This window comes from Podarcis filfolensis, assembly GCF_964270895.1.
Source record: "Podarcis filfolensis genome assembly, chromosome: 7".
NCBI classification, from domain to species: Eukaryota; Metazoa; Chordata; class Lepidosauria; order Squamata; family Lacertidae; genus Podarcis; species Podarcis filfolensis.
Genome location: NC_139603.1, coordinates 44,602,046 through 44,621,364, shown reverse-complemented (window position 1 = coordinate 44,621,364; position 19,319 = coordinate 44,602,046). Strand labels below are relative to the sequence as shown.

Here is a 19,319-nt window from a genome sequence, read left to right as displayed (position 1 = left end):
AATGAAAAAGGGGAAGTCACTATGCAATTATCTATAGAGTCCTCAAGAAATCATTTAGGATGATAGAAATGGGCAGCACATAGGAAGAAGAAAATTATGTTTTCCACCAAACTGTCAACTTTGCCTGAGTTTTTCCAGGTTATTTTGCAAAGGGGGGAAAAGATTTTATTATCTCCATTTAGAAGACTGAGAAAAATATTAAAAAACCAAGAAACCTCTCCAAGGTGAAAAACAACAGGGGACAGATACTCTTTGTGTTCCTTAATTGCCACACATTCTAGATTCAGTTTTCACCAACATAAGGCTTGTACTAAACACCAACTAGTTGACAATCACTTAGGGATGTAAATTGAAGGAACTAATTCAAGACAGATAATTGTCAAGAGCCATGATTGTGGGTTTGTTTTTCTGTAAATCCTTTGCAACACCCTTTTATGTACACCTAGCAAGAAGTTCCAGATCAATTTAACAGGGAACATGATAAATGCTAAAAAGAACTATTTTGGTAATATCTAACACCATATGCTTTCAAATATGGGTCAGTAGCTTGCGGTACTACAGTGTAATTAGACAGTAAGGTAGAGGTACTTGCTTAATTGGAGGAACAAGTGTGATACTTGATTTTTCTGGGATTTTGTTGTCCATTTTAGTATCTGTCAATGCAGATGTGCTAGCTGAAAGACTGTTGGCAGATTATTAAGAAAATTGCTGGGCTCAGAATTATATTAAAATTCAAGGGTGCAATTTGCATCTATTTGCATTTTTATGATGACAGTACAGCACCTTGTCAATTTAAAAGCCAGGCAAGGTCAAAAAGCAAAGATGTTTCAGCTGGCAAATCCATATGCTGGCAACAGCTGACTGCTTTGATAAGCAATAAGCAGTTGCTGGTTAAAGGTGTTTTACTGGAGGCCTGCAGGAGGCAGGTGCCTTTTTTAATATGTAACTTTAAGAGGTGAACATTCATTGGCAGCAAATATACAACAAGTGACCAAACACTGAAATTCAAATTACCATCAAAACCCCATTGTGTTGGATAGGAGAGGATAAGGGAACACACAACAATGGTTTGCAATATACCAGTTAAATTAGCACTTCATGTAATTTCTGATGTGAACATTCCACTGTGGCTTCATCTGACTTGTAACGAGATCAAGCAAGCAAAAGTATATGCTTGTTGGAAACAGATATGCAGGCAACCATGTGGTACCTCGGGTTAAGTACTTAATTCGTTCCGAAGGTCCGTTCTTAACCTGAAACTGTTCTTAACCTGAAGCACCACTTTAGCTAATGGGGCCTCCTGCTGCTGCCGCACTGCCAGAGCACAGTTATTAACCCGAGGTACTATTCTGGGTCTGTAACCTGAAGCGTGTGTAACCTGAAGCGTATGTAACCCAAGGTACCACTGTATATAGCAGATATCCCAAAAACGTGTTTATTAATTTATTTAGGAAAAAATGTATGAACTACTTAATCAAAGCTGTATACATAAAGTAATATAAAATAACTGTCAACGATACACCCCCCAAAAATCAGCTTTTTTTTTTAAAGCAAATATACAAACACTGAATTGCATGCTTAGGTAGACTTGTTGAAATAAAAATGAAACAATATAGCGTGGGTGCCTGCCTAAGAAGTGTTCCAAAGCACAGATATTGCCACACTAAAAGATACAATACTCCACAAAAGAGGAACAAAGACCCAAAAATAGAAGTGGTTGAGTAAGTACATGTGGAGCAAGATGATCCTTCAAATAAACTGGCCCCAAGCCGTTCAGGGCTTTATATACCAATAGGAAAACCTTGAAGGAAAGAGGAAGTCAGTGCAGGTCTTTAAGTAAAGGTAATATTGTGGTAAGATCTCAGTCCTGCCAGCAGTTGTGTTGCATTTAGACTGTAACTAAAGAGAACCAAAGGGATTATATTTCAGTTAGTACTTTCCTTCCCTACTAACAGTTCAAATCAACTCTAGGCCTGAAAGAATTAAGAGTCTGGCAACATACCATTCAATTATTTTTTTAAAAAATCAATAGAGGCAACAGGACTAAATAATTTATTCATCCCAAACCATTATTTATTATTGCCTTAGCTGAAAAGAAAAGGAGATGGACAAAGAGAAACTCTAGCCCCCCAAGCTCTAGATCTTAGTCCCAAAGCATTTTTATGTTTCAGATTGCTTCACCAATCACTTTTGCAGTTTCCTTTTGCTTCTCAAGTCTTTAAAATGTATTCTTACAATTTTGCCTGTTCTTCCCACTATATTAGGACAATTCTTCCCCAGTTCACCTTAGCTGCTATTTACATTATAAAATGTGCATATTAGTACAATTGATGTCTCAAATGGTTTGGCCCCTGACACCAACAATTTGTTCAAAGAGCTGCAATTTTAAAGCCTCTATGGCACAAAAAGTGCTGTATTTTAATTTATCTTAACTGCTGATTTACCGCTGGTTATATTATAAATGATTTGCATTTGTAGCATAACCAGCAATAAATTGTATTGTATTAATTTTATAGTCCTTTGCATTATATTGAGAGCCGCACTGGCTGAATAATTGTATACAAATACACAAAATTAATGGATAAGTAAATGTTTAATATAAGAAAGCAGTCAGTTTAACTCAAGCTAGTCCATGGACCTTAGAATTCAGCTTCTGAAGTTTCTCAAGTAACCTTAAGCACTCAACAGCCTAGCACTAATGTATCCTGGCCCATAGCCAACAGCAGCCTGAAGGACAGTGGTGCCCGGCCCTGGGAGCCCACCCCCTCATATACTGAGCAAATCACACTGGCATTGAAAAAAGAAATGAAATCAGAGGCTGAGAATAAATTGCAAGCCTCATGGCATTAGAGGGAAAAGTGGACACAATATGGAGGAGGTTTGACTACAGTCACAGTCATACTAATGAGTCCTTTGTTAGTCTGCAAATAAATATATGGGTTATCACAATTTGCGGCAAACAATGTTAAACATTAACTCATTAGTATAAAGTTATTTGTGTTCTAATATATATATACACAGGTAACTCACAACTTACACACATTTAACTTGTGTGCGTTCAGCACTTGGCAGATAAATAACTAAATTAATATGTAGAAAGTGGGCAGGGTTCTGAGAAAAATGACTTTGGCAATCCCACCCGCCATTGAACCCAGTAGGTTTAGACTTTATGTGCAATCCCCAGAGTGTAAGCTGAGAATTGCCTGTATGTGTATGTCATTTACAATACCAATAATTAAATGTCACAGTTCTTAAACAGAGTTTTCTTCCTTTTTATGTATCCTTTGAAGAATGTCACAGTTCTTAAACAGTTTTCTTCATTTTTATGTATGCTTTTGAAGATATGTATCAGTTTGAAAATGGCTTAATATACAGCACCCACATAATTTAACAATAATGATTGAAGTATGCGAGGAAATATTGACTACAAATTAAACATCTGGTGGATTATTATAAATGCCTATTATTCCGTTTAAATACTAGGGTATACTTTGGGGGAATTTCTTAGGACAGAGAAATAATGAAGAGATAAAGCAATTTTACAAGCTAATTGTTCTCCCTAAACTGTTTGTGTCTCGGACTTTTGCACTGGGAGAATGTTTAATAGAGTACAAGCTCAAGACTATGGCTCATTATATGACAATCTCTACAGAGTGTTTCTCAGCTACAAAGGGAACTATGGGACCTGCCATTTGCCATATAACCAATAAAGAATCTACACCATGGATAGATGCTCTGAAGCAACAAGCCCTTCAAAGTGTTCAAAGAGTGCTGTCATTCCCCTTTCAATCTTCCTCTTCAGGGTAAACATGCCAAATCCCTTCACCAATTTTTCATAGGAAGGAGTATCCATAATGTGAGAATCTTCACTACCCTCCTATGGATCCCATCTAAACTTCCTGTATCTATCTTAAAGTAAAGCACCCAGAAGTGGGCACTGTGCTGCTGAAGATGACTGTGTAATGCAGAATAAAGTGGACCTAAAATGAAATCAGCAAAGAAATATGTCACACCACCTACAAAAGGGAGTAGGCCAGTGAGCAAACTTTTAGACTAAATAAGAACATGGGTCCATCCAGACTGAAAGAAAAAACAGAATGCAGTATAGACATTATATTACCAGGTAGCAAAGAGGAATCAATAAGCATATCACACACACACACACCCCCTGTGAGAAATAGAAAGAAATATATACACACAAAAATACACACACCTGTCTATGTAGGGCAAGGACAGTTAACCTTTTTTCTGTCAAAGGAAATTGAGGACTGGCTGTGGAGTTTGGAACTGACAGGGTCAGAACTCCGAAGTGTCCTGTATCTAGGGGGAGGAGGGGGAGTAGAAGGAGGAGCTTGTCGCAGAGCAGTGACTCACAGTGTGTGACTGCTTTCAGACTTCCTTTCACTTCTCGCTGAGCAGCAGAAGCTGCGAGTGTGCTTTTGGAAGCACGGCTGAGAATGCCTCCAAGTTCCGATGGAGGAGACTGATTTATGGCTTGTAAATAAACGCTTCTAGAGATAAGAACTGAACTGTCTCTGGACTTGATTTATCCCTCATCTCACACGGACAGGACCGCTGCGACTCTGCTCCCCTGCCAGGTCAGCTTCTGAACAGAGCTGCGCAATGGAAGCGTGACTGGACGCAGGGGTTTGATTTTATCCAAAGGTTATGGAAGTATCGCGTTTCCTGATAAGTGTGAGAAGGGAGAAGGCTGCCAGCGACGTGTTGCTGTGATCTGCTGCCAGAAAGGGCAGAAGGGGGATGCCGGAGAGCGGAGCCAAGAGCCAGAAGGAACGGCTGCTTCGGAAGTCCGGCTTGCTGGCAAACTTGTGAGTACGCTGAAGCCCCGGGGGGGGGGGGAAGAATGGCTGCTGCACAGGCACAGCAGAGCCAAGAGAGCTACCCCGGCGAAAGACTGAATGGGGCCAACTGGGAGGCCTGGTCAAGAGGAGCAAGGGGGTGGTTTGTGGCCACAGGGCTCTGGAGTTCAGTCCAGAAGGAGCCGGCCCCACCCATGCATGCTGCTCTGCTGAGTGAGAGAGAGCAGAGAGAGCTTTGCCTGTTGAAAGCAAGTGTGGACGCTTTGCTGTTGCCCCACCTGGAGGGCGTTAAGACGGCTCAGGCCGCTTGGCAGGTGCTGAGGAGTCTGTGCGAAGGCTCAGCAGGAGCCAAGGGCCGTGAGGAAGCCGAGGGCCAAGGGAGCAAGCCCCAGGCTGAAGGGAGAGCCAGACCAGAGGGGGCTGTTCCGGGAAGCTGTTTCTCTGCTTCGACACGTCTGTGTGATGGACTGTGTGCTGGAGAGCGGCTGAGAGCTGTGGAACAGGGCAAAGGCTGCACCCCAAGAGCGAGTGGGGGGGCAGGCCAGGCAGGCCATTCCAAGAGCTCTGAGAAAGCGAAAGGCTTCGAAAGTTGTTTGTGCTTTGAGGCGACGTCCAACAGCGCTGGGAAGCATCCGCTAGAGGCCCAGGCTGCCAAGGACACTGGCCGGCGTGGAATGTCAACAAAGCAGGTTCCCAGGGCCAGTTCCCAGCAAAGACGTGGGAAAGCAGCAGGCCAGGAGAAAAACAAAGACAAGGCGTCTTATCATCTCACAGCTGCGATTGCGTCTCTGAGAAAAGACAGGAGCCTTAGCCGGGGAGAGGCTGTGGCCATGGCAACCGATGGGAGTGTGAGAAACGCCATGGCATCTGTGGAAAACAGCCAGAGACACTCTTTATCTCTCGTTGTGGATTCCGGAGCGTCGCATTGTCTTGTGACCTCTAGAGGGCTGTTGAGGAACTGCAAGACAGTTAAAACTGGACGCTATGTTACTTTAGCAGATGGGTCTCAAAGACCACTGACTGAAACTGGGCTTCTTTATTGCTCTTTTATAGATCATTGGGTAGAAGCTTTTGTGGTACCAGAGCTTGCCCACTCTCTTTTAAGTGTGCCAGCCCTTATGGCTGCTGGGTTTGATGTTTTGTTTTCTAACAATGTGTGTTCCTTCTACAGGAATGGGAAGAAGATTCACAGTGTCCAGAGAAGAGGCACGCTCTTTCTGGTCGAGATGCCCATTGAAGATGGGGCTGGTGGGAAAATGGGGCTGGTGGAAGATGGGGCTAGTGGAGAGTCCATTGAAGATGCCCAAGGGCAGTGTGCAAATGTCCCACCACACCATGATTGCTTACACTTATGGCATCGCAGGTTTGGGCACGTAGGGTGGTCGTATGTGAGGAAGGCCACAGACAACACTATTGGGTGCAGGTTCAAAGCATGTGACAAATACCTAGATTGTCAAGCCTGTAAGCAATCAAAGGTCACAACATGCTCATACCCCAGGTCTGAGAGGAAAACCAGTAAACCCTTTGAACTTGTGCATGCAGATTTGTCGGGACCCATGCCGACACCTTCGTTAGCTGGTTCTAAGTGGGTTTTGGTTCTGGTTGACGATTTTACAAAACATGCGTGGCTGTTTGCTCTGCAACAGAAGTCAGAGGCAGCTGCACTGATCAGGGATTGGATCACAGCAGTAGAGCTACGGTTCTCTACCAAAGTAGTTTCCTTTCAGTCCGATCGTGGGGGGGAGTTTACAGGTTCTGCGCTGCAATCGTTCTTCAGGCAGAAGGGTATCAGTCATCGACTGACGGCCCCCCACTCTCCGCAACAAAATGGGGTTGCAGAGAGGAAGTTTCGCACGCTACAGGAGTCAGCGAATGCTATGTTGGCAGACTCAGGTCTGCCACAGCGCTTTTGGGCTGAGAGTTATAGGACAGCATGTTTCCTGCAGAATAGAGTGTTCAATTCCAGTGTAGGAGACACACCATATTTTCTGCTTCATGGGAAAAAGCCCAAAGTACATTTTCTGCGCACTTTTGGGTCTACAGCTTGGGTTCTGATTCCAAAGGCCATGCGCAGAAAAGGTGAGCCAAGATCCAGGAAAATGATCTTTGTAGGCTATGAGCCGGGTTCAAAGGCGTGGCGCTTTGCATACCCTACTGGCAACCAGTCCAAGCTGCTTATTAGCGGCAGTGCTGAGTTTTGCGAGCAGAGTGGGTGGAAGCGGCTTCACGGAAATCCGGATGTTCTGGTAGAATCAGATGAGGAAGAGGAAGAGGGTGAGGCTGAACCTGTTGCTGATGAGCACAGTCCACAGCCACAGAGTCCAGAGCCGGGATCTCCAAGGGAGAGGCTCCGTATCTCTCCAAAGGGGAGTCCCAGGACCCCTCCGCAGGTCTCTGTCAAGTCTGAGCCAAGGAGTGAATCATCCTCGCCAGCAGAACCAGCTGTTCGCCCTAAACGGCGCAGCAGGTCAGAGGGGGATGATGCTGACATAGAAGATAGTAGGGTTGATCCAGGTGATTCAGGCGCAGTTCCAGAATTCACGCTGAGGAGGTCAGCAAGATCAACCAAAGGGAAGCCACCTGAAAGGTATGAAGCCACGAGTGTCTGGGTTGGTGTGGCTAGGTGTGAACCTGAATCCTTTGAGGATGTTCAGAAGCTGCCTCGGGAAGAAGCCAGCAAATGGCATGAGGCGATGCAGAAGGAGATGAATTCAATGGAGTCTCTTGGAGTGTTCTCACTCACACAGCTGCCGGCTAACCAGCAAGCTGTAGGCTGCAGATGGGTTTACCGTCTTAAACCCACAGAAGCAGGAGAACCACAGTACAAAGCGAGGTTAGTGGCGCGTGGATTTACACAGAAACGCGGAGTCCACTTCACAGAGGTCTATTCGCCGACTTCAAGGGCGGAGACTTTGAGAATGCTTTTGGCAATAGCAGCTCAGAGAGGTTGGAAGGTGAACCATTTTGATGTAGATGTCGCCTACCTGAACTCAGATCTCCAGGAGGAGTTGTACATGCGTCCTCCTCCAGGGTTCGAAGTCAGTGAGCCAGGCGTCGTGTGGCGGTTGCACAAATCCATCTATGGGTTACGCCAATCTGCCAGGAATTGGAATATGTGCCTACATGAAGCCTTAGAAGAGCTAGGTTTTAAGAGATCTCTTGCAGACAGTTGTCTTTACATTAGAGATTCAGGCTTGCAACAGCAAGTGGCACAGGTGTTTGTCGATGACATTTTGTTGATGACAAGGACAAGTGAACAGGTGGAGAAGTTTGCTAAGGAGCTTGGTAAGCGGTTCAAGCTGAAGCAACTTGGAGATGTCAAGTCCTATCTAGGCGTAGAGATCACAAGAGCAAGTGATGGAAGCTTTTTGCTTCGCCAGAAAGGTAAGATTGAACAGTTGCTTGAGAAGTTCAGGATGTCTGATTGTGCAGGTGCCAGATCACCCATGGAGACTGGGTACGTGAAGGAGTGTCAGCAAGTAGAACGCGTGGTGTTCGAAAACACTGAACTCTTTCAGTCAGCTCTGGGTAGTCTGTTGTATCTGTCACAGTGGAGCAGACCAGACATAGCGTTTGCTGTCAATCTGCTCAGTAGAGAGGCTTCAAGTCCTAGTGTGCAGGCCTGGAATGGTGTTAAGCGGGTGCTACGTTACCTGCAAGATACCAAAGACTTTTGCCTCAAGATGTCAGCTGAGGGTGATGTCACGCTGACCGCCTGGGTGGATTCGGATTGGGCTAACCTTGAGGACCGCAAATCAGTGTCAGGCCTAGTGGTGAAGTTTGGGGACTCAGTGATTGGGTGGAGGTCCCGAAAGCAAAGTCTCATAGCGCTTTCATCTACTGAAGCTGAATTCAGTGCGCTATCAGAGGTTTGCAGAGAACTGGAGTTCTATGTGTGTTTGGTCGAGGAAATCTGTGAAGAGGATTGTCAGCCCGTTGTGGTGCATGAAGACAATCAACCATGCCTTAAATTAGCTGAGACAGGGCAATTCAAAGCGAGGACCAAACATTTAGACATACGCTTCCGAAATGTATGTCAGAGCGTTCATGAGGGGCTAGTTGCTCTGAAATACTGTCCCTCAACAAAGAACCTCGCTGATGGTTTCACAAAACCATTAACCTTCCAGAAGCACGAGGAGTTCTGTGAGGGTCTGTGTATGGGGAAAGCATTGTTGGCTATTGTCCCCAGATCCAGGACAAGAGGGGGTGTGGAGTTTGGAACTGACAGGGTCAGAACTCCGAAGTGTCCTGTATCTAGGGGGAGGAGGGGGAGTAGAAGGAGGAGCTTGTCGCAGAGCAGTGACTCACAGTGTGTGACTGCTTTCAGACTTCCTTTCACTTCTCGCTGAGCAGCAGAAGCTGCGAGTGTGCTTTTGGAAGCACGGCTGAGAATGCCTCCAAGTTCCGATGGAGGAGACTGATTTATGGCTTGTAAATAAACGCTTCTAGAGATAAGAACTGAACTGTCTCTGGACTTGATTTATCCCTCATCTCACACGGACAGGACCTCTGCGACTCTGCTCCCCTGCCAGGTCAGCTTCTGAACAGAGCTGCGCAATGGAAGCGTGACTGGACGCAGGGGTTTGATTTTATCCAAACTGGCCACCTCTCAGAGGGTGACATACCAGTGGTGGCTATGGCCAATGCACATGTGTGAAGGCACACAATCAGCATACAGATAGGCAGGAAGGCATGCACACCGAGTCACACATTCGGGCATGCAACACTGCAATTAAGACTTTAAAATGCTTTGGTTCTGCTCCCTCACAGCAGTGCTAGAGTGGGAGGCTTTCCTACTCAACTCTGCATCTAGAGCAAAGCGAAAGCATTTCTCAATTGCAGTGCTAAGAAATGAGGCAATCCTACCTCGGCACTGTAATGGAGAAGAAAAACAAATCAATGTGTTCAATCATTCAATCAACACATTCAAATGTATTCTTGCCTGGCAAAGGCACCTGTTCTGCTCTTCTGGTTTGGTACTACTGCAAAAAAGAAAAGAAAGTTTTCCTTCCTGTTTCCTGAGCTCGAAAACCTTGCAATTGTACCATTTGTAGGGAAAGCTGAGGCAGAGGCTCCTGATTTCTGGAGCACTGGTGATACCCTACAGTATCCCTCAGCAGAACATTTTTAAAGCAATTAATTGCCAAATTATTGAGTGTCGTGGGAGCCACCCAAACCACTGGGGGGGGGGCAAATTCAGCTCATGGGCCGCAGATCACATACCCTGATCTAGGGTCAGGCAGTAAATATAAACAACTTGAAACATCACTTTACCCATCCTAAACCAACTATAATGATCCCTTTAGTGAAGAAAAGCCTGAAGGTTTAGCCAGTTGTCAGGAACACTTTGTCTGTAATACAGTAATAGCACATGTCCACCACTTCCAGTTGACTGATTTCAATGTTTACAGTAGGTCAGTCATGTGAACTGTTGACTTCTGGGCAGAAACAATTTAACTGTACAAGTTCCTTTCTTGTGATACAGGCATTTAAAAGCCCAAAAAGCTAACAATATTCCACCAAACTTTGCTCTTAATGCAGGAGGTCTAGGTCAAGAGTTTGCAAGCAGAACAGTATGTAAAATTTAAGGGAGTGAACATTCAGAGTATGCCTCTATTTGCATTTCCCCCCTTTCCCAATACTAATATAGCCTTTTTGTAACAATAGTGGAGTGTCCCATCCTATACCAGCCTAATCTAAATAGCAGGTTTGCTCATGTGTGAGTGAAAGAGAGTGCACATAGGTGACAAAATGAATACTACCCAGTTTCATTTTAAATCCCATGAGATTTATGACACAATGTTGCATAACTATTTCTTGCAGTAAAAATGTCACTGCACATATACATTCCCTAGCATTAGAACATAGGAAGATGGCTTATATACAAACTTTTACTGACTAAACACCCATTAAAGGTAAAGGGACCCCTGACCATTAGGTCCAGTCGTGGCCGACTCTGGGGTTGTGGCGCTCATCTCACTTTATTGGCTGAGGGAGCCGGCGTACAGCTTCCGGGTCATGTGGCCAGCATGACTAAGCCGCTTCTGGCAAACCAGAGCAGCACACGGAAATGCCGTTTACCTTCCCGCCTGAGTGGTACCTATTTATCTACTTGCACTTCGTGCTTTCGAACTGCTAGGTTGGCAGGAGCAGGGACCGAGCTATGGGAGCTCGAACCACCGACCTTCTGATCAGCAAGTCCTAGGCTCTGTGGTTTAACCCACAGCGCCACCCGCGTCCCACCCATTAGCTTGTTCAATTAGCTTGGTATTGTCTACACTGACTTGCAGGGTCTCATAGACTTGGGACTTTCTGCATGCAAGGCAAATGTTCTGTCCCTGATAGTCTTGTAGTGAATTCTCTCAGTGCAAATATAGAAAATACAGAATTACCATGTAGCCTTGTGTCTGAATGCTGAAACACCTATCCTTTGAGAATGGATGATAAAGTTTGACTAAGGAGCTTACTGCTAACGTTCTTCTATCAGTTATCATTCCATCAAAATATGAGTTTTGTCACTTTCCTTAAGAACTGCAGGCAGTCAACAGATTAATAACATTTAAAGTAATTGGATTCAGCTAAGAAATGGAAATACCAATAAATGAGGCACTAATAATAATAATAATAATAATAATAATATGCAATACTTTAAAGACTTGTAAAAAATCACTGAGTTATCCTGGTACTGCCGCACAGGGAACCCTCCTTTAAAACATTTGCAACACAGGCAGCTATTGGTGCATCATCTTTGGCACTGATTTGCAAACTCAGGGTTAGCTGAAAATCCTTTGAACATTCTTAATCAAAATCCTAAAATACCCTTGGTTCACTTCTGTCGGGGAAAAAATGCTTCACAAATGCACAGACACTCCTTACTATGTGGCTTGTAAGGAAGAGCAAGGTGGCAATTTATACACATTCATGGGAGTAAGCCCCATTGAACTTAATGGCTCTTACTTCTGAGCAAATGTGCACATGATTGCGCTGTAACCCTTACACATGCAGGCTAGCTTGTTGGCCCGAATTAACACCTTGTTTCTATCAGGGCGTTTACTCCAGACTATTTTCCTTTGTTCTCCTTCTTCATTCACAGGCCATTGCATGCATGCCAGCAAATGAATTATCTTGAATAAAATATTCATTTGTTCTAAGCATAAAGACACAAAGAGAAGTAGCGTTTGGCATTTCTGGCCATGTTGTTCTTAGGCCACAATAATAGTTTTGCCATGTAATGTAGAAATCCCATAACAAAAACTTGGTGACAACCCTTCTTGCTACTCAACTGGCAACAGCTTAACTCATTCAAGCAGCAAACTAAAATGTTAAATATCTGTTACCTAAAATGTCACGTGGGAACCATTAATTCGTGTCTTCTAGTTATCCAAAATAATGGCCTGTAGTAACATGCCTGTAGCACAATGAGTAGCTTATTTTTGTTTTATAAAGAGCTTAGTTCAATAATACTGTGTTAAATTTCAATTTGTGGACTACAAATGTAGATATTTTAAACACACATTCTTTTGCTACTCTATCATAGATTGTTTCTTTATTCCATATAGCATGTTTGGATCTGTCTGTATTAAAAACGATCCTTGCTGTGCAATTTTAAAAACTTGCTTAAAATGTAATGCTCATGATATGAAGGAATAGTACAGCACAATTCTATGCATTGTTTACCCCAATGTAAGCCCCACTAAATACCATGTGTGTACAGGATTGCAGTCTACAACCTCCACTGAATCTCATACTGCCTCTGTGTTGCAAGTACACATTAATGTAAATGAAGCTTCATTAGAAATAAACGTCTTATGATCGGTTAGAAAGTGTTGATAATACTCAGTTATGGGTTTCTGATTTTTCCATTTAATTTCACACACACCTTTTAATCTTTTAAACAAAAACAAAAAAAATAGTGCTGGAGACAAATGGCAATGCTAACAATTTACCCAGCAACACAGTTGCATTATATCTGCATTTAAAATGTCTTCTTCTAATAGATTTTCAGTGTGCAGATCAATGTCTCACACTTTTGTATGTTATAGTAACAATCATACAAGTGTCAGTGACATTGTATAATATGGCACGCTTTCTATTGGGGCCAAGAGTTTATTTTTAATAACCCTTGAGCTCACAATCCTAAAAAGCCAGCACTAATCTAAACAGAAAAAAGCCCCAACAACCAAAGGATTGCTAAATCCCAGTAAGAAGATTGGTGACCTAGTCCTCATTTTGGAATCAGACCAAATTAGGGCCTTTTCTCATGACATCAGCAACAGAGTTCTCAGCAGGCCTAGTATATGAACTAAAACTGTAATATTCAGGACGGTTTCTTAAATTTTATGAAATTACATATGCAGGGGCAGAAACAAACATGTAGACACACATCCTCACACATACAAGCTACCCACACCACACATGGTTTTATAATCTGTCTGAAGCAACTGGTATGCAACAGACCCACGCTAGTTACTCCAGCCTCTCTCTTTCAAGAATCCCAGTGCGGCAACCCTTGTAGTGTGAATTCAAAGTTCTTACCTGTAACCTGCTCTAAAGCTGTTGTGCAGTTAAGAGTGGCAACAAATATTTTAAATAAAAAGAGATGGGCAGGGGGAAAGAGAGAAAAGGCAATTCAGGCACAATTTTTAGAATAAGTGGATTGAACGGAACAGTCCAGGGAGAAAATAAGCCCAATTGAGCTGGTCCCCCTGCTAACTCACTTTCAATCTTGCCCAGGTGGTATCTCTCCCTTTGTAATGGCTACTGCTGGCTGGTAGCTGAAGGAAAGAGGAGCCACTTCCAAGTTGGCCCACTTCCATTTCTCCCTGTGCTGTTGTAGTCTGTCAGGTGGAATGGCAGCTAAAAGCTGTATATTGTTCGAGAAATATTAGCAAGAAATTGTTTGCTAGTAGCACTCTAATCTTGTAAGATCCATAGACAAGAAATTTAATATGAAAGCTCACAAAGATGAGTGCAGCATAACAAGCTTGTTATCAATATAAGCTAATGCTGGCAACAGTGGCGTAGCGTGGGTTGTCAGCACCCGGGGCAAGGCAAGTAATTTGCGCCCCCTAACCCATGGATTTGCGCCCCCTAACCCGTGGATTTGCGCCCCCTAACCCATGGATTTGCCCTAACCCCAGATGTTGCGCCCGGTGCGGCCCGCCCCCCCTGCACCCCCCACGCTACGCCACTGGCTGGCAAGATTGTCTGTTGTATGTCAAAATATTTTGGGTTTTAGAAATAACAACGTTAAATAGCAAATTTGCCTAATTGTACTCATGATTCACTCAAACTGGTCAGATTCTAATGCATGAGTTGTTAACACGGCTCTGGCAGGCATTCCCTGGTGCTCACAGGGGCCTGTTCCACACACTCCAATCTGGCTGAAATGGGGCTTGAAAGAAACCTTGTAAAATAGTCAATAGAAGGCAGAGTTCGAGAGGGAAGACAGTTCTGTTAGAAAATGTGGATTCTGCTTCCAGTCAATATGAGAGCATATTTACCACCACATGAACCTCCATTTCAAAAAAGAGAATTAAAAATGGGCAAAAAGTTATAGATATTTCGTTAAATCCGGTTATGAAAAACTGTAACAGACACAGTAATATACAGTTTACCTCAAATGTCAATGCAGCTAAGAACATCTCAGGCCAGGCAAGCAAAAGGTAGGTAATTTGCTAGCAGTGGGGTGGTGGCAGCAGCAGCAGAAATGGTAGTGGATGGGATCAGAAGTACTTCACACTCTTTCTCTTCCAGCCTTCTCTTCCCTACTTGATGCTTCCTCAGCTGGTTAAATCTCACCACCACCATGTGATTCTCATCATGACTGGTGTCATGCTACTATTAAGGGTCCCCCCCCCATAAGCTTAATAACAGCATGAATGCACAGGGCACGTAATTTCAATCAGAACTATAGATTTAAAGATTTAAAGCTCCTGAGATGCTTCCTCTTCTCCCTCCCTGCTGGGTTGGCTAGTTACACAGAAACAAATACCCTTCCTTTCCATTGGAGGTCCTTGTTGCACCAACTAGCTTAGTCACAGAACAGAATGAAACAAAACTACGTTTTCCAATAATTCAAGGAGAAAATAATCTGACTTGGCACAATATGACCATTGTGTTCCAAGATGTGTGTGCTGTGGGAGGAGGGGTGGACGGCCATGCCATTCAGTGAAGGAAGTGAAGGAAGCTAGACACAGACCTTTTTACAGCCTCTGTTCCTTCATCCCCAACTGAACCTGGTGTGTTGGATAGTTGTTTCTGTGTTGGATGTTTTGCTTTTAGAAGTTTTAATTGTTTTATCACCTGTGTGCTTGCTGCCATGGGTTCCTTTGGGATAGAAATTTAATAAAGTTCTGGTTGCTTGCCTTGGTCATGCCTTCCAGGAAGGAGAGGGAAATCCTATCCCTGTTTTATATTGTAAGAGACTCTTGACCTATGCTGCTACCAGTGCTGACAAACCTAGAAAGCACATTTTTGGCTGAGATTCTATTGACCTTTATACACAACAAAATCTTGCAGGCTTACACGACCAACATTTACATTACTCTGTCAATGCACACCCACACTTGGGATTTTCCCCTCCAGTTGAAGAGAAACTCAAATATGAATACACCGATTTGTTATTTTCAGCGTCCTGTTTTCAACAAAGGCCAACCAGATAACTTCAAGATACTGGCCATAAAGGAAACAGCTCTCACAATCATGTTGTCTCCTGCTTGCGGGCATCCCATTGAGATCTGGTTGGATACTGTCACAACAGGATGCTGGACCAAATTGTATTTGGCCTGATATAGCAGGGCTCTTCTTATTTTCTATGTCCCCTCTGGCATCATATGCCCCTAGCAGGACCAGCAAGGTTCTGGGTGAGACCTTGGAGGAAGAGCTGGTCCAATTATTAATCCCACTTAAGGAAGCCACAGTTCTGAAGGAATCAACACAAACTGGCTGGCATCAGCACCAACCCACTCCCAGCACTCAGAATCAGAACTCTGATAGAAGGTCAGGAAGGGGTACAGCAGTTAAAACAGCTATAAACCTGCTTAGTTGGAACTTAGCCAGAATTGAAGCAACACCATATCCTGCTATGCTCTCTGCTGGACAACTATATTATCCTTAATATCTTGACATCTCATTCCTAGACAGCTCATTGGTCTCTCTGAATTCTGAGCCATGTGTTAGGGATGGCTGGAATGGGATCCCTGGTATTCAGTGGCAACTGGTATTCAGTGGTAGACACCCTATAAACTAAATCATTTAGTTATAGCAGCTAATAGCCACTGATAGACCTCTCATCCACATTTTTTAAAGTTCCCCGTTAGGATGTGATGTGGTAGGCTTGACAGCTGTGCCTGATGAGCTGCCCATCAACTGGAAGGCCCCTTCTCCTTAACATAATCTAGGGGACGGGGCGGGGGGGGGGGGAGAGAGAAAGAGAGCAAGTGAGCACACAGCTTCACTGACAGTTGAGACATGACAGAGAAGCTAGGTGACGTCTCCCAAACCTGTCCTTGTTACACACACAGCTGTTCTAAGCCTTCACTTGAGACCCTAAGGATAGGAATAAGGTAGGTAGGAATTGTTAACAAGCTTGTTTGCATTAGAACTGGAATGTATGTTCTATAAGCTAACCCTTTTTTCCAATCGTCAAGCTCTGTCCTTTTAGTCTAGGAATAATGTTAAGCACTATTTTCAGAATTTGGTGGAACTGTGGTGGACTCCTGACTGGAGAAATATTTCCCTGCTGTCTTCTCCCTTGATGCCTGACCTTCTACCCTGCTCACATTGTTCTGATTTATAAGAAATAAGGGTGCTCTCAGTCCAAGCAGAGAAAAGTAGCAAAACAAGGAGTAGTGGCATTAACCTCACTGGGGCAGAAATAGGATGTGTTTTGCTTTTTATTTAATGTTGGACAGCCTCCTAGGTCAAAGGCGTTGGGCATCAAGTTTCCCTTTTAAAGTAATCATCACCATAGCTTGTGATCACAAATTTCCATATGAACTAAGCATTGTGAATAAGTACTTTTCTTCTGAACTGTTTGTTAATCAATTTCATTTGGTGACTCTGAATTCTACTACTGTAAGATAAAAGGTCCCTAGTCATTTTCTCTACATAGGCAAACTTTCACAAGCCTCTATCCCAGCCCATTATACTTTTCATAAACTACTATCATGTCCCCAGACTCAGTTACCTTTCTTCCTAAGCTAAAAAGCCTCTACATTTCCTCATTAGGAAGGTGGTCCAACCACTTTATCACCTTGCTTCCTCTGTCTACACCTTTTCCCAGTTCTATATATATATATAATGGAGAGCACTACAAATACACCCACAACATATATTTATTATACTGTACAGGCATTACAATCTTGGTGGCAGTTTTATTTTCAGTCTATTTCCCAATAATCCCTAGCACAGAATTGGCTTTTTTTACCACTGCCTCACAAGGATGCCTTTGATGCTATACAAATTGCTTGCTCTTTCTGAACAGTTATCACCAAGATCCATACCCTGAGAATAAAAGTGTGAAATTCTAGACAGGCCTTTCTTTGAAGAGTATGTGAACCAAAAGTCTCTTGACTGATAGAAAGCCTGAAACGGCACACTTCAGATAGATTCAGACACAGCTATAGAATCCAACTGCGGTACAGAATAACCAGCAGTTCCCGATCTGTATCGTTACTGTCTCTTTTCCTTGCTGGTGTTTCTTGCTGCTCTGTACTCTCACTGCTCATCAATATCACAAGGGCAAATATATTTTGAGGGAAAGGCTGAATTGCTAGGTGAATTATCACATAGAGCCTTGGGAGAAGGATTATTCAATTTCTGTTTTTGTTTTCTACTGCCAGTATTCCAGACTGAATACACACAAACCACATGCTTTTATAAGCATATTTCCTTTCTTACAGGTACTCTCCTTCTGATATAAAAGAGAAGTAAGTTTCCTTTGCAACCAGCCTTCACCAAATAAACACCTTAGATCATATATAGTAAAAAATCTTCCTCCCTCCCTTCCAGTATTTACCTCCACTTCACAGCCGTATTCTGAGCCATCTAGAAGGATTACTTTGCACTGCATATTTTTCGGTTTTTTGACAATCTTGAGAGGAGATCTGGAAAGCTTGCTTGAGGATGATTTCTGAGAGAGCTTGTCGTCTTCAAACTGCTGGTATTCCAGTTGTTTTGCTGCTGCAGCAGCAAATTCGCGTTCTTTGTCACTGCCCTACAAAGAGAACATAGGGAGATTAAGTTCTAATTTCAGATTAAAAAAAATGTGGCCGATTGCAGCGAGCTTTCAGAATCACAAGGTACAATCAGACATCCCTTACAGAGGACTAGTTAGAGTCACATTTTGAAACTGCAATGTAACTGCAGTGCAGATAAATTTCATTCAATGTTTCGAAAAGCTTTTCTAGTCAATGAAACTGCTGTTCCGTTTTATAACTGCTAATTCATGGTGTATAGTGTTAAGAAGAATCATTTCAGTATATGACATATATTAACCTTTGCAGGAGTCTTTATATTTCTAATAATGTAGTTTTTTCATCATAGGTACACACACAAAAATTAGATCAGATTTGATTATTTATTTTTATTTCATAATATGTATATACCACTTGATTGTAGAAAAACCACAAAGCAGTTTTTTTAAAAAAAGATATAACAATAAAACTATTTTTAAGAATTTGCAACTATAATTTTAAACATACAGAAGGTTAAAACTGCAGTGAAATAGACTAAATTAAAATGCCTACAAACTTTCTAAACATCTGGGCAGAGCTGATAATTCATAATGCATAAAAAGGAGTCTGAGTTTAAAAGATCCAATGTGACATATGGTTGAATGCAATATGCCCCCTTTCAGGAAAGAAGGGGATGACGATTATAGTCCAGCCATCACAGTGTGCTCTTCCCACCTGGCAGTTACATTCCAATGCCATTGCCACTTTAGTAGCAGCTAACTCTGTACACAGCTCTTCCACAACCAGTTCAGAAGCAACATTTCAGCAGCAACTGAAATGTAGTAATACGTTAGTTAAAGCTTAGAAATTTAATCTTATTTTCATCTGGCCATCATAAAAAATCAAATCTGATTCAGCTCGAAATGACTTCATAGTAAGTCAGCAGCCTGCAGAACTGACATCCATCACAAATTAATCCTCCAAGTCCGTTTCCTTCATTGTAACAAGTCTCCATGAGAATGAATCAAATCTGGCCAAAAGCCTTAATCTGCTTTCAGAGCCAAAGAATTGTGTGTTGCACAATATGTGGGAAAGTGCAGGGCTTCACTGAATATAGTAAAGCACATGGTGAGAGGAATTACATTTGCTTGTGAAAACTAGTGGGTGGTGCAGAGAAAACAGAGATATATACACACACAAACCAGCTGGTAATGTTTAGTTTGAACTATAAACAGGAGCATTAGTATTTCAAAAGGGAAGGATGTGGATACCAATGTCTAGAAGTAGCTAACCAGGACAAAACTAAGCCGGGGAGAATTTA

The 19,319-nt window shown here is 42.9% G+C and overlaps 2 protein-coding genes across 51 annotated transcripts in view; one reads left to right on the top strand and one right to left on the bottom strand.

The window, feature by feature from the left end:
- The window catches only part of EPB41L3 (erythrocyte membrane protein band 4.1 like 3), a 130,982-nt gene that overhangs the window by 45,479 nt on the left and 66,184 nt on the right, over positions 1 to 19,319 (bottom strand). For all 50 annotated transcript variants that reach the window (XM_083622547.1, XM_083622535.1, XM_083622517.1 and 47 more), the window contains exon 3: positions 17,842 to 18,039. In XM_083622547.1, the coding sequence (XP_083478673.1) occupies positions 17,842 to 17,895 (54 nt within the window). In that variant the 5' untranslated portion in view covers positions 17,896 to 18,039. The remainder of the gene's footprint in view (positions 1 to 17,841; positions 18,040 to 19,319) is intronic.
- The window catches only part of LOC310766424 (uncharacterized protein), a 189,227-nt gene that overhangs the window by 136,874 nt on the left and 33,034 nt on the right, over positions 1 to 19,319 (top strand). The gene's annotated exons all lie outside the window — the stretch shown is intronic.